General features: G+C 45.4%; 1 protein-coding gene across 3 annotated transcripts; it reads left to right on the forward strand.

Moving 5' to 3' along the window:
• Positions 1–3613: 3613 nt before the first annotated feature.
• On the forward strand, positions 3614–6326 carry LOC101066541 (platelet-activating factor receptor-like). Of its 3 annotated transcripts, none has more exons than XM_011620132.2 (3): positions 3614–3653; positions 3731–3829; positions 4284–6326. In XM_011620132.2, exon 3 carries the CDS (start codon positions 4305–4307, stop codon positions 5412–5414), a length of 1110 nt encoding a protein of 369 aa, XP_011618434.1. In that variant the 5' UTR covers positions 3614–3653; positions 3731–3829; positions 4284–4304; the 3' UTR covers positions 5415–6326. The 3 variants fall into 3 exon arrangements, with proteins under 3 accessions (XP_011618434.1, XP_011618436.1, XP_011618435.1); XM_011620134.2 differs by having other exon boundaries at positions 3615–3633; XM_011620133.2 differs by having other exon boundaries at positions 3616–3643.
• The last annotated feature ends 7508 nt before the right edge of the window (positions 6327–13834 follow it).

The raw sequence follows: 13834 nt of genomic DNA on the forward strand, positions 1-13834 counted from the left end.
ACCAACACTCAGGCTGATGTTTGAGAGCGGCTCATGGTGCTTTAATGAGAGCTCAGGAGAGACAGGAGGAAGTGGGACCAGGAAGTGACAGAATGGGAAGTGTTCTTTATCAGCGCACGGATGACTCTTAATCCCTCCGTTTACCCACAGCCTTGATTATTACATGTTTCGGCACCTGAACCTCAACACTGACAATCAAAATTAAAGGGATTAAAAGGAACCCACAATGTCTCAGTATTCGGTTTTCAATGGCAAGAGCCACTGGTTCCTTCACCATGGCAACAATGGACAGCGGGAGAGTGTCCGTAAAAACTATTGTGAACCATGATTAAAGCATCCACCCTTTTTGCTTCCCTTTTATGAGCAAACATGCTGGCTGAAGCTTTGTTTGTTTGTGCATTGGTTCATCACAGGGCAACTACAATCTACACACACTTTAAAGAACTTTAGTGTCTAAGTTAATTTCAATTTAACCCAATAACAAGGTGGCAGGCTGCACTGCATTTGTGCGGTCTATGCTAATGTTGTCATAAAATCATAGTAAAAAGTAGAAGTAAATGAGTTCAAATGAGTAACTGGGAATTTCCATACATTCCTGAACTCTCATTCTGTCTCAGAGGCCACCTGCAACCACGTCTAAAGATCTAAAATAATAGGAACCATCACTGTTCTGAATGTAAAATCAGATAAAAATAATACCTCATACCTTCTGCTGATGAGGAGCTCCTCTCAACATCTGTGACACATCTGGGGGATGCAGAGGATGTCCAGGTCTTCACTGTCATGGAGAGAAGAGAAAAGAGCTCATTAAGACTCTGGATTACATTTGGATGCACGGTCTTACCTGTGTGGAACCACATGAAGAGGATGCAAACCCTGAGGAGCATGTTGGAGATGGGTGACAGGGTGAGTGGATCAGGTGTTCCAATGAGAGCTCAGGTGAGACAGGAGGAAGTGTGAGACCAGGAAGTGACAGAATGGGAAGTTTGCACGCATAGAATTTGTTGTTGAAATTATTTTTGCGATAGAAGGCACCTGTAATTAAACTTCTTCCCCTGCAAAAGAAAAATGTTTGTTTACTTTAAACTGTTGGGGGGTGGTGGTGGGGGGTTATTGCTCAGGGCTTGATCTGTGGTGCACAGGCGCTCCCCTGAGGTGAATGGCCACTTGCTGGCCGTGCAGAGCATAGACCAGGGGTGGGGAACCTTTTTCATATCGAGGGCCATTTCAATTTTTATAAAGTCCTCCGAGGGCCATACTATTACGAACACATAGCTAGGGATGCAAAAAAAGACAAAAAAAGTCTATAACCACTGTGTTACTAAGTCTCATGATTGCTGCATTTGAGTTTGAATTATTTATTTAACACACATGCATATAAAATCACCAAAAAAAAAATAGAATAAAATGACAAACAAGTAAAATATGTTTTCATGATCATACAAAACAATAAAAAAAGAGGTGCAGAGTTGAGGCAAGAGACCCGTAAGGGCCTGTTTGAGGCCTCTACTCACAAAAACTGCAATACAACAAGATAATCAAGAAAATAAATTAAAAGAAAGAAAGATAAAGACAATAATAATAACAACTAGAAAGCACTCGGAGAGCGCAGACCTCCGCCAAACGCAACAATTCCTGGCATATTGTGATTTCCACCATAAATATTAGTCCCACATATACTTTGACTACATATTTAGATTCCTTGACCATAAAAACATACCGTTAGCCACTGGAATCATAACAATATATGTCTTAGTTAAGTAGTTATTCACGAAAAAAAATTCACACTTTGAAACAATTTTACGTTGTCCGGCGCGAGCGCCTCAGCGGCGGCTACGAGGCACGTTCACGTGAGGTTTCAGCTTCGTGGCTATTAATTCACTCATCACAAAACTTGCACGCGTAATATTCTCTCTGTCGGTACATGGTCGTGTGAAAGCTGCTTGTTGAACCTCCAAACTCCGACGAAGAGCGTTAATTTTATCCAAACTCATCTGTCCTTTCAACTCGTCGAGTTTAGCGTGTTTCGCTATGCATTTTTCGTCCGTGTATCGTGTATCGTAACATGTATCACGGGCTATTACCGGTAGATGGAAGTTCCTTTAAATTTGGACATATATGACATCTTAATATAAACTATTAAATAATGTTGCGCTCTTCACGATTCCACACATCAGAAGGTGTGCTGTAAATTTACTGAACCTGCAGAGTGACGTTTCCTGAGGGTCAGTTACGCAATCAGGTCGAGCTGTAGTTACCCCAGTGCAGGCGGTAGTTGTGTAAATCAAAGTGGATTATTTCTTATTTCCTGCCTGCATTCCTGCCTGCATTCCTCACACCTTACTTGGTTTGGACATATGGTATTAATACAATAATAATTAATATAATAATCCAGTAAAAGCATGAAAAATCATGTTGGACAACCGATCATTAATTTTCCTAGAGGGGTCGGCAACCCGCGGCTCTGGAGCCGCATGCGGCTCTTTAGCGCCGCCCTAGTGGCTCCCTGGAGCTTTTTAAAAATATGAAAATGGAAATTGTTTTAATATAATTTCAGTAGGAGGAATAACGTGACAATCATTCTTAGTTTTCAAATCCTGTATAAATGTGTATAATAAATATTTAATTTCAACATCTCATTATAATGGAAGTTAAACTTAAAGCGCCATCGTACAGCAGAGTGGCCACGTAGTGCGTCATTCTCTCCAGGATGCGCTGCGGGGAAAATAAACATTTCATCATGAATGCTCATTATGTATTTGTAGCCTACTTATCATTTGGAAAGTAGGCTAATACAGCTAATATAGACACTTGCCTTCATTATAAGCCCTATATAAGGCTTTTAATTTTTTGCGGCTCCAGACAGATTTGTTTCTTGTTTTTTTGGTCCAATATGGCTCTTTCAACATTTTGGGTTGCCGACCCCTGTCCTAGACCCTCTTTTCCCTCTCCTTCAGTGAGGAAAGGCTTCCAGGTTACAACAGGTCCAGCCCTCATCAGAGGCTGCAGTAGGCGTGGCGAGACACGTTGCACCATTAAAGGTTTTCCTGTGAACTGGCTGTAGGAATGACATCAGCAGTGTCGCAAGGATGAACGGCGGTGGAGGAGACAGAGGGAGATGGGAGATTCTTTCCTCCAAAAATGTATTTTAATTTACCAAAAATAAAGTGGCGTCAGAAGATGCCAGGCTAAATCCATACAATACGTACAGACCCTGCACACTCTTACACCCCACCACTTTAACTCTTTTCCAACAATTTTCTTTTTCTTCCAAAACAATGACCAACCAACTCAACAACCAACAAGAAGCCCTGTCTTGGGCCTACTACAGGGCTTTTATACCTGTAGCCCCTCCCACAGGTGAAACCAATTATCAAAATTATTACGCTCACTAATACATTTACAAACACAAAATTACAACCGAAAAGAAAATACAAAAAGATGCGTAAAACTTCCAAAACAAATTTCCACCACCAACAACCACCCAGTGCACAGTAAAATACATGTTCAATTTACCCCAATAAAACACCCCCGCTAAAATAGATTGTGCCGTAGCACCCCGCGAAACCCCTCCATATATACAATCATGGACCAGCCCTTCGGTTTCCCCAAACGAGGAAGTACGTCCTGCTGGTGAGCTATGGTAAAAAGTGGTGCGTCTGAAATGCTTAAACCGAGTAACCCCAGACAGAACAGAATGGAAATGAAATGTTTGTGTGTGCGTATGAAGTGCGTGCGTAGGAAGTGTATGCGTAAGTGGCACGGCTCACTCCGTGACAAGCAGGATGCCTCAACTCTTCACACAGGGTAGAGAAGAGGAAGCGCTCTGGTAAGTTTTTATTCCTTGTGTCTCTTAAGATTTTACCTAATGTAACTTCAAATTCTATTGACTAGCTTTAGTACTAAAAAAAGGACATAAATGCCATTTAGATTTGTGTTTTTTTTTTATGTCATTCTTTTAAATTAACCACAAGTTAAGAAGGGATGCATGTAATATAAATTCCAATAAATAATGTGAAATAGCCTTGAATCATTAACTTTGCTCTTTAGATAAAGAGGATTATTTAACAGACACAAATGTTACTGAAATTGTGAATGAGGTTAGATTTGTCTGTGAGCAAAAATGTTGTGGAGGAGATGCAGAAGATGAGAAAAGAGAGAAGGTGGCGAGCTTGACACATATCGCATAAGCAACATTATAGGAATCGTACGAATAACGAGGTTTGGGAATGATGGAACTAAAAAAGTCTCCGCTGTTTTCTGCCGTGTTCCACCATGAACAGCGGACGGACAGACGGACAGATATGGCGTCACACAGCCAGGACTTCCTGGACTCTGAGTTCCGGTACAAGCTCTTCCCCCCCGCCTACGGCATCATCTTCGTCCTCGGCCTCCTGGCCAACATCTACGTGCTCTTCATCCTGCGCTGCATGCGCGAGGCCAAGGCCATGGGCGAGATCCGCATCTACATGACCAACCTCACCATCGCCGACCTCCTGTTTGTGTGCGCCCTCCCTTTCTGGATCGGCTACTACCATCGCCACGGAAACTGGGTCTACCGCGACTTCATGTGCCGGCTCACGGGCTCGCTCTTCTTCATCAACACCTACTGCTCCATCCTCTTCCTTGGGGCCATCAGCGTGAACCGGTACTGGGCGGTGACCCGACCCCTGGACGCCGCCTCCTCGGACCACAGACTGCGCGGCATCATTGTGAGTGTCTTCATCTGGATACTGAACATCTCCATGGCGATCCCGCATTTGGTGGCTCCCGGGACCAACACAGACGAGAACCAGGTCATCCGCTGCTTCGAGGGCTACCAGAACCAGACGGACTCGCAGAAGAAGACGGTGGCCACCACCCATTTCATCATCATCGCATTGTTCTTCGTGGTCTTCTGCCTGGTCTTGGTGTGTAATCTCCTCATCGCTAAGGCGCTGCTTTCATCCAGCGCCAAATCTGTCCATCTGCGCAGCGACTCCCTGTCCTCTAAGAGACCCAGGGGGGTCAAGCGCAGGGCCCTGCAGATGCTGGTGCCGGTGGTGGGGGTCTTTGTGGTGTGCTTCCTGCCCCACCATGTCACCCAGGGCGCCTGGGTGCTGGGGGTGCTGCAGATCGAGCAGGGCTGGGGCCACGTGGACTGGAGCCAGGAGACCCGCCAGGCGATCAACGACGCGCATCAGATCACGCTGCTCCTCATGGGCGTGAACTGCATTCTGGACCCCGTGGTGTACTGTTTCGCCACCAGGAAGTTCCGGAGGTACATCCTGGCCCACATCAGGAAGCTGAAGAAAGGAGAGGGCTGCACAACCACGATCACCTTGCAGCATTCCGTGGACAGCAGGAACCGGAGCCAGGTGCTGCTGGGGCACCAGGAGGTGGAGATGCAGACACAAGCGGGCGCCAACACATAGAGACGTGTGAGGAACCTTACAGACTGTACCATAAACTGTTGCAGAATCAGCTGGTGTCCACAACCTGACCGGAATGATGAGCTCCTCGCCTGCAGCCTCTTCCTGTGCCATGTTGAGCCACCGTTTCCTCCCCCTCTTAGTGTGATTGCAACAACAGGCAGCAGCAGTGAACCAAGGGTAGAGGATGTGGTTTTTGCTTCCCTTTTATGAGCAAACATGCTGGCTGAAGCTTTGTTTGTTTGTGCATTGGTTCATCACAGGGCAACATCTACACACACTTTAAAGAACTTTAGTGTCTAAGTTAATTTCAATTTAACCCAATAACAAGGTGGCAGGCTGCACTGCATTTGTGCGGTCTATGCTAATGTTGTCATAAAATCATAGTAAAAAGTAGAAGTAAATGAGTTCAAATGAGTAACTGGGAATTTCCATACATTCCTGAACTCTCATTCTGTCTCAGAGGCCACCTGCAACCACATCTAAAGATCTAAAATAATAGGAACCATCACTGTTCTGAATGTAAAATCAGATAAAAATAATACCTCATACCTTCTGCTGATGAGGAGCTCCTCTCAACATCTGTGACACATCTGGGGGATGCAGAGGATGTCCAGGTCTTCACTGTCATGGAGAGAAGAGAAAAGAGCTCATTAAGACTCTGGATTACATTTGGATGCACGGTCTTACCTGTGTGGAACCACATGAAGAGGATGCAAACCCTGAGGAGCATGTTGGAGATGGGTGACAGGGTGAGTGGATCAGGTGTTCCAATGAGAGCTCAGGTGAGACAGGAGGAAGTGTGAGACCAGGAAGTGACAGAATGGGAAGTTTGCACGCATAGAATTTGTTGTTGAAATTATTTTTGCGATAGAAGGCACCTGTAATTAAACTTCTTCCCCTGCAAAAGAAAAATGTTTGTTCACTTTAAACTGTTGGGGGGTGGTGGTGGGGGGTTATTGCTCAGGGCTTGATCTGTGGTGCACAGGCGCTCCCCTGAGGTGAATGGCCACTTGCTGGCCCTGCAGAGCCTAGACTCTGGCACACACTGGGACAAAACTAAGGAAACTGACAAACAACATCCCCAGGTCATCTTTTTGTTGCTTTAAATCAATTTTTACAGTTCCGGGTGAACAAAGGCAGCCCACAAACACTGAAATTAATTATGAGAAGTTTTATTAGTTATTTATGCCAAGGAAAATGTTGCAGAAACAACACTGTTACACGTTTTTCACTAATAATTACAGTACAGAACCTTTAGTGTTTAACTCACTAAGACAAGTTGCTTTGTTGCGTTTACTGTGACCACTTACAACAATAAACACATACATGTATTTAAGTGGACCAAGCTGATTAATGCAAAAGAAAATGCAGCTTGGAAAAAAATATACCCGTGCCCACAAGAAATATAATAGATTACAGGTCAAGAATATATCTAAAGTAATTTTAGGAAGGGTTGTGCTAAGCAAACACATGGCTACAAGAAAACAATGTCTTTGTAAAGAAAGAGATGAGACAAAACCTCTAATAACATGTTGCTGTATTTTATATTATCAACCGTATTTTACAGAAGAATACACAGCCAATATCTCGTCCTCACATTAAAGGCATACGCTCGTTAAACGCCAGGTGGCGCCAAACACCCATTTTCCCCACCCAGGAATACTTTTGTGCGTCACCGTTTTTTTCATTTCAAGATTTCACTCAATCTCTTTTGTATTATTAGTCTATAATAGGAGGTTAGATTGATTGAAATGGGGTGACGCGTTGTTCCCACTCCACAACAAAAATTACTTTCCACGCTAGCCTATTTTTTCCTCTTTGCAACATATACTTAAGCGCTTGAGTGTCAGCGTGTGTGCACTGCTGTTTTCTGCAGTTCGGCGCACATTAGCTCCACGGGGGCCTCGCAGTTGCTTTGGTTTCAGGGAAATGCGAGATTATGTCGCCGCAGAGGAGACAGCGTGGGGACCGGCTGAGACAGTCGCTCCTGATGACGCAGATGAAATATGAAGGCATTGTGCGCGAGCGCGCCGACCGGAAAGACGAGGGGAGCTCGCTCATCACCGCACCGATTTATGATGGATACGTTTCCTCTCTCGCGCTCTGGTTGTCACGGAGATGACGAGTGGCTTCCGTCTGCTTCCGCGGCGAGCGGCGGGACGTGACAGCCAGGCGGGCACGTGCCAGCGCGCGTCGACTCCGGCGGATTCACCCCGCGCTTCCTCCCAGCTTTACCCGATTATTTCTCGGTTTTTTTTGTTAGTCCGCTGCTGCTCCATTGAGCCAAGAGATCCATTATCCGGCTCCCCGAACCGACCTGTCTGCCGCTTCCGCCACAGAAGCGCAACAGCGGTTAAAACACCGGGAGAGCAGACGGACCTTTCTCCAGATGTACACTTAGTTCCGGTTAGAAACAGGAAGTAGCCTCGCTGTCCCCGACTGGCCTGTTTCAAGAAAACAGACCATCATCACTACATCAGTCCTCCCAATCAGCTTGTGCTGGAAATTAATTTGATTTGAGCCTTTTGTTTTTCTCCAACATCTTTGTCATTACTGGAAGCAGCTTGAGCACTGGTTGCAATTTTTGCCTTGAAGTGCCCCCCCTAAATTAAAAAAGCTCTTGTGTCATTGTGATAAATTATTTCCATTTGATACTTGGTTTTGTGTTTGTGAGCTAATGTTAAAGATAACAAAAGCTTGTTTTGAACCATTTTGCACAATATGAGTTATTTGATTTGGTGTATAAGAAAACAGCCCTTAAATTCAATCAATTTCAACAAGACATAGTCACATAGGTCCACTTTCATTGTGTTAAAAATATATATAATTATCCTTGGGTACTACCTGTTTTCTGTTGCTGACAGTTTGAGAGCGATTTAGGACCAGCTGATTTAAAGATTTAATCAAACAATGCTTAGTGACACTCACACATTCTCGGTGGTTGGTTCATAACAACCATGATCTACTTTAGGGGAATCATTTGTAACAGTTTCTTAATACAACCTGAATCTATCAGCAACTTTATGCCCACAGCCCAGATTTACACGTCACAAAATGCACAAAAAATCTTTGCGATCCTCTACAGGAAAGCGACAAATTCACAGAAGCCAACATGATAACGACAAGAATGCAGCATGGACAGATGCGTCCTTGTTTACAAGTTCATGTGTGTGTGTGTGTGTGTGTGTGTGTGTGGTCAGATGATGCGCTCAGATCTGCTATCTAGTCCCTGTGTTGAACAGATGTTGTGGTCGCTGATGCTGTCCTCACAGTGAGAGGGAACAAATCACTCACACACACACAGACACACACACACACACACACACACACACAACCTCAGATTAGAGATGGCTCCTATCAGAGGCTGCATGCTGGATTTGCTAAAATGTAAATATTGAGGGGGTATAATCCAGGGCGGAATGGAGGGGGTTATAACATAGGGCAGCGCTGGTAGCAGATGGCAGATGCGTATGTGTGTGTGTGTTAGAGTGAAATGTTAAGCAATGACACTGGGATTAGAGTTCCCTGCTTATGTTCTGGACTATAAAAGCATGAGAACCATCATTCTACATGCATTAGTGTGTTGACTCGCAACCTCTGCAGCCTGTGGTGAGTGAAGGAAGACAAAGTGGGGAGAGGAGACGGGACGCAGCAGCATCGTCCTGTGACTGAGGCCTTCTGCTCTTTGACTTGTTGAGAGGAGAAGCCAGAGGAGGAGGAAGCCCTTCCCTCACGTCCCTTTTACCCCCCCCCCCCCCCCGCTCCAGTTCCCCCTCTCCTCTCTTGCATTGTCTTTGTCCTTGCTGTAATTTCACTTCTTTGCACATCATTAGCGGCGGTGCTTAATGAATTCCTTATCTCAGTGAATTCAGCGACTGTTTTGATAAGGCTTATTGTGTTCCCTCTTACCGTTCCCCCACGATCAAGGCAGCCACGTGCGGGAAAGAAACGGAAACAGCGAGACAGGCAAATATTTGGACAGAAAGGGAGAAGCGGTGGAAAAGACTGCTCTAAGCGGTGGCTACAACTTGGTTTCACATCGCCCAATATTTATCTTTAAAATTGAAAGCGAAAGCATTGTTGTGTGTGAGCCGAAGAGCAAAGACGTGGAGGAAGATACAGAAAGAAGGGAAAACAGACCGCGAAACCAAGAAAATGCAGTGAACCACTGATTTGAAAGTGACACAGCGATGCTATGACAGGACTTTTGACTCCTTACAAATAAAAAAAAAACAGAAAAACTTGTTAGTTACAGACCAGTTTGCACACCGCTAACAGTGATAATAAGGTTGAGATGATTAAAAAGGGATGTTTAAAAGGATGAGGGGCCGCTGGAAGGATGGCACAGCGGCAGATGGAGGTGTTCTGGTCTGTTACTAATGCCCCTCTGATGAATTAACATTCAGAAGAAGGATGCTCACATCGTCGCACGATCCCACATGCTACATATAGCATAGGTGCTAGCACGGGCCTGTGTAAACATCAGGAATGCTCCCACTGGTTACACCCTGACAAGCCCCACCCTCGACCAGCAATGGTGCCCGTGGCAACGCACAGACAATCTGAAGTGTCACCCTGCTAAATACAGGCAGGCGTACACACACACAAGCTCATAAACCGCGCTAAGCATATTCTTCTGACACTTTTCCTGATAGCAGCGAGTGTGTGGCGGGATTGGGAAAGGAGCTAATAGCTGCGGTGTCACACTGTCAGCATTAGTGCAAAGTGGTGTCAAAACAAGCACTCATTGAGCCGCTGAGGAGTATTTTAATGCACAATAGTGGAGTTGCACTTGTGGCCTGGAAATATGATTTAATACACACAGGCGCGACTTTTTACGGGACAAATTATTCCATTATTATTTAAGGCTGCAGATAATCAGTTGTTGTACGTGCAGGAGGCGGCCTTTGTGGTTGGAACAATTCAAATCATGATTCAGCAAATAACCTGCAGTTCAGGTTCATGAAGGCGCTCGTATGAAACAGGCAACAGTGGAAATGTTGTAACATCTGAATTAAAGAAAAATAAAGGAAGAGGGGGGTCGGGTGTCAAAGGTCACACCATCGTTTTTGTGCAGTAAAAATCTGTATTTCCTACTTTTGTGTCCATGACAACCTAAAAAATAAAATGAAATTCCACAAACTTTGGTTATATATTTGTCCTGTCCACATTGGGATCCTAATTCAGTAACGTCATCACTGCACTCTTCCCCAATTACAGGAACAACAGCAAAAGCTCCAAGAGAAATAAAAATAAATAAATAAAATTGATCTTTTGGACACACAGACGCTCCGTTAATAAAGGAGCCGCCAGGTTGGTCAGCCCCTGAGCGTCCCGGCCAAACGTCCACAAATGTCTCTGCAGGGACATCGGGAGCACGATTCTGTTTGCCGTCCCCTCACATATGGCCGTGTTCCTTTTCCCATTTTTCGGTGCGCCGCAGTGTGAAAGAGGGGGAGCGCCGCGGAATGGCGGACATGGAAGCATGACAGAAGGGTGGAGGAAGACAGCGAGCGAAGAGAGACAAAGATTGAAAACCGAAGTGGCAAGAAATGAGTAATTAAGGCGGTGTGAGAGACAGGGGTTGGGAGGGTGTGAGACGTGTGAAGAGAGTTTAATATATATTTTTTCCCTTCAGCAGTGTTGTGCCATCACAGAAATGTGTTTACCAGCCCCTACTTTGTCCATTAGTGACACTTGGGTGGTCTTGTAGAAGAAACCAAATAGCTTCGTAACTGCCTGATGTATCCTCCAAATGTCCTCCCAGTTCCTCGTCTGTTGGACTGCGTCCGTCCATATGTCATCCCTCCGCACTTCATACGTCCTCCCTTTCTCCCTCCTGCAATCAATTTCATTTGTTGTGTGTTGTTTTGTCTGTCAGCATTTTTTAGCAAAATTGGAACCTCTGCCTGTTGTCATGGTAGGAGGCTGTTCCCAGGCGCGCTTCGGTGCAATGAGGGGTGGAAGGTTGGCAGACAGCAGGACGCCTGAGACGTTGGGTACCTGAAATTAGTCTCCACAAAAGAGAAAGAGACCAATATCAGCTAGCGGGGAGTGTAAAAACAGTGTGTTCTATTGGAACTCAATAGCTAGCAATGTGCTAATGGAAACATGACTGTAAACAGTGCAGTGTGGGCAAAAATGGGCAATTTCAAATAGGATTTCTTTAGCATATAATTGACGTCTTTTCTTTCACTTTTGTGGAACAAATACGGATGTGAGTCATGAGTGCTAGAACATTCCATCACTGTGCTTCTCTAAAATAAACGGACCTGTTAGCTTGAAACTCTGACTTTTTCTTTGGGAAAATAAGCTCACAATGTCTGACAACATCCCCAAACATTCGGAGAGGAAATACTTTTGAATGCATTCAGTAGGAATTCCAGAAGCTGCACCTCAGTACGACCTCCAGTAACCTCCAGTACTCCCAGTGACATGAATTTACAAAAGAAAAATGTGTGTGTTTAACGCTCATTTAAAAAAGAGACTTTACAGCTTTGATTCTGCTGGAGCTAATAGACAGAGACAGAGGTTCTGACTTCACGGCACGTTTGCCTTTGAAGTGAGCCGCTTTTATCTGCTTCGGAATGCCGCCTGGATCCATCCCGCCGCCATCCTCTGCAGGCCGCGCGTCGTGCCCTTCAGCAGCCCGAGAGGGCTCCTCTGTGCCTTTGCCAGCATTTCAGCTCGCCTCCTCTCAAATCCGGCTCCCGCTTTTCAGTCCTCCGCCTCGGAGAAGCCCATCATCTTCACTTCCTCCAGGCTACAAAATGTCGTTATACGAGGGATGTACGGGAAACTCACAAAGCAGAGTTACAGAGGGAAAATGAGAGCTGCCTGTAAGATTGAGATGAGCAGTCTGGCTTGACTTATCAGCAGACCACTGGTATAAAAATGAAATCGTAATATCGGGGATAATAACTGTCGGAATACAACCAATTAACCTTATCCAGCCCTCCTCTTGCTCAGCCTCCGGGCAGACTGGAGGTGAACGGCTGCTCTGACTAACGTCTCATTTTCTGGTGTCACAACTGTCAAAAGTAGCACATGAAGCGACGGAAAAAGGAGCGAATCCTTTGGGCCCGGAGAATTCCAGGGTCACGATGTGTCAGTCAGAGGAGGAGTATCAGTTTGTTGACCTAAAGGTACAGACGGGAATAAGGGAAAGCTAAAAGGAGGCAGAGAGAGAGACAGAAGGACGCCTGGAGATGCCTGAGAAAGCCGGTGGAGGAAAGAAAAAATCGCTGTGCATGTAAAAATCGTACAAGGTTTTCCAAAGTTTTACACTGCATTTGTGTGTGTGTGTGAGTGTTTGGAGGAAGAGTGTAAATGGGAGGATTTATGGGGGAAAGTTGGAAAGCTGCAGGAGGTAATCTTGCGGCCTGCAGCTGATAACAGCTTTCCACCTGGAGCCTCTTAACAAATGTCTGGACCGCCATCAATCAACTGAATGTCCTTCACTCCCCCCCCCCCCCTTCCACACACACACACACACACTCGATGTAACTATCATTGTGGGGTCTCTAGAGAGACTTCAAATCAATTTTGATGCACTGATACAGCCAAGTGTCCTGGCTGAACAGGAACAGAACTGGGACAGGAAGTGAGTCCAAACCCTGGTCTACCCAGTGCAGGAAGGACCCCTGCACTACTCACAGGGATTAGAATGCAGCGTGTAAAAATAGCCACATAAAAGGCCTCTAGTGGTACTCGAGGGCGCACCCTCAAGTGTGAGAAAGAAGTCGGATGACGTTCCTTGAGTGTCTCCGCTCAGACTTAAAAATTACACACTCCTGCTGTGAAGCCTCTCCCACAAATCGCCCGTGTCAAGGAAAACAAGTGTGGTTAAGTGGCCGATTTCCTCGTTATTCCAATTCGCTCGGAAAGATGCATGTATCATAAAGGTCTCCAGGCCATCCGGCTGGTTTATGACGTTTATGACTCAACATTTTGACCAGCAAAGTGTAAAAACGCATTAGCGCCTTCCTGCTATGCTAATCAAGCTAAGGCTCAAAGGTAAACAACTCTATGTTGGCTCCCCTTTGATCTCACCTTTAAACATGACCAGGTGGAACTGCTCTAACCTTTATATTTACATAAAAGCACCTCCGTCTTCTACGCTCTTTTCTTTTGCTTTGATCTTGCAGTGCTAAATTTCTCTTTTATCTTGGCCAAATCTACTGCTGGAACAACCGCTTTACTGCCAGAGTAGTTGAGGGTGCATCAAATGATATTACGTGTGTGTGTGTGTGAGAGTGAACATTTGTCCGTCTGTCCGTCCATTCCCGGCCTAATGGGCCTTCAGTCCTTGCACTGCTGACAGAAAATCAATGACCCGCTCGGTACGGCCGATACGGCTACCTCTTGTGCAGAGAGGGAGATGGAACGAGGGAGAAATAAAGGGCGGGTGACAGCTGCCT

Source organism: Takifugu rubripes, chromosome 2, assembly GCF_901000725.2.
Source record: "Takifugu rubripes chromosome 2, fTakRub1.2, whole genome shotgun sequence".
NCBI lineage: Eukaryota > Metazoa > Chordata > Actinopteri > Tetraodontiformes > Tetraodontidae > Takifugu > Takifugu rubripes.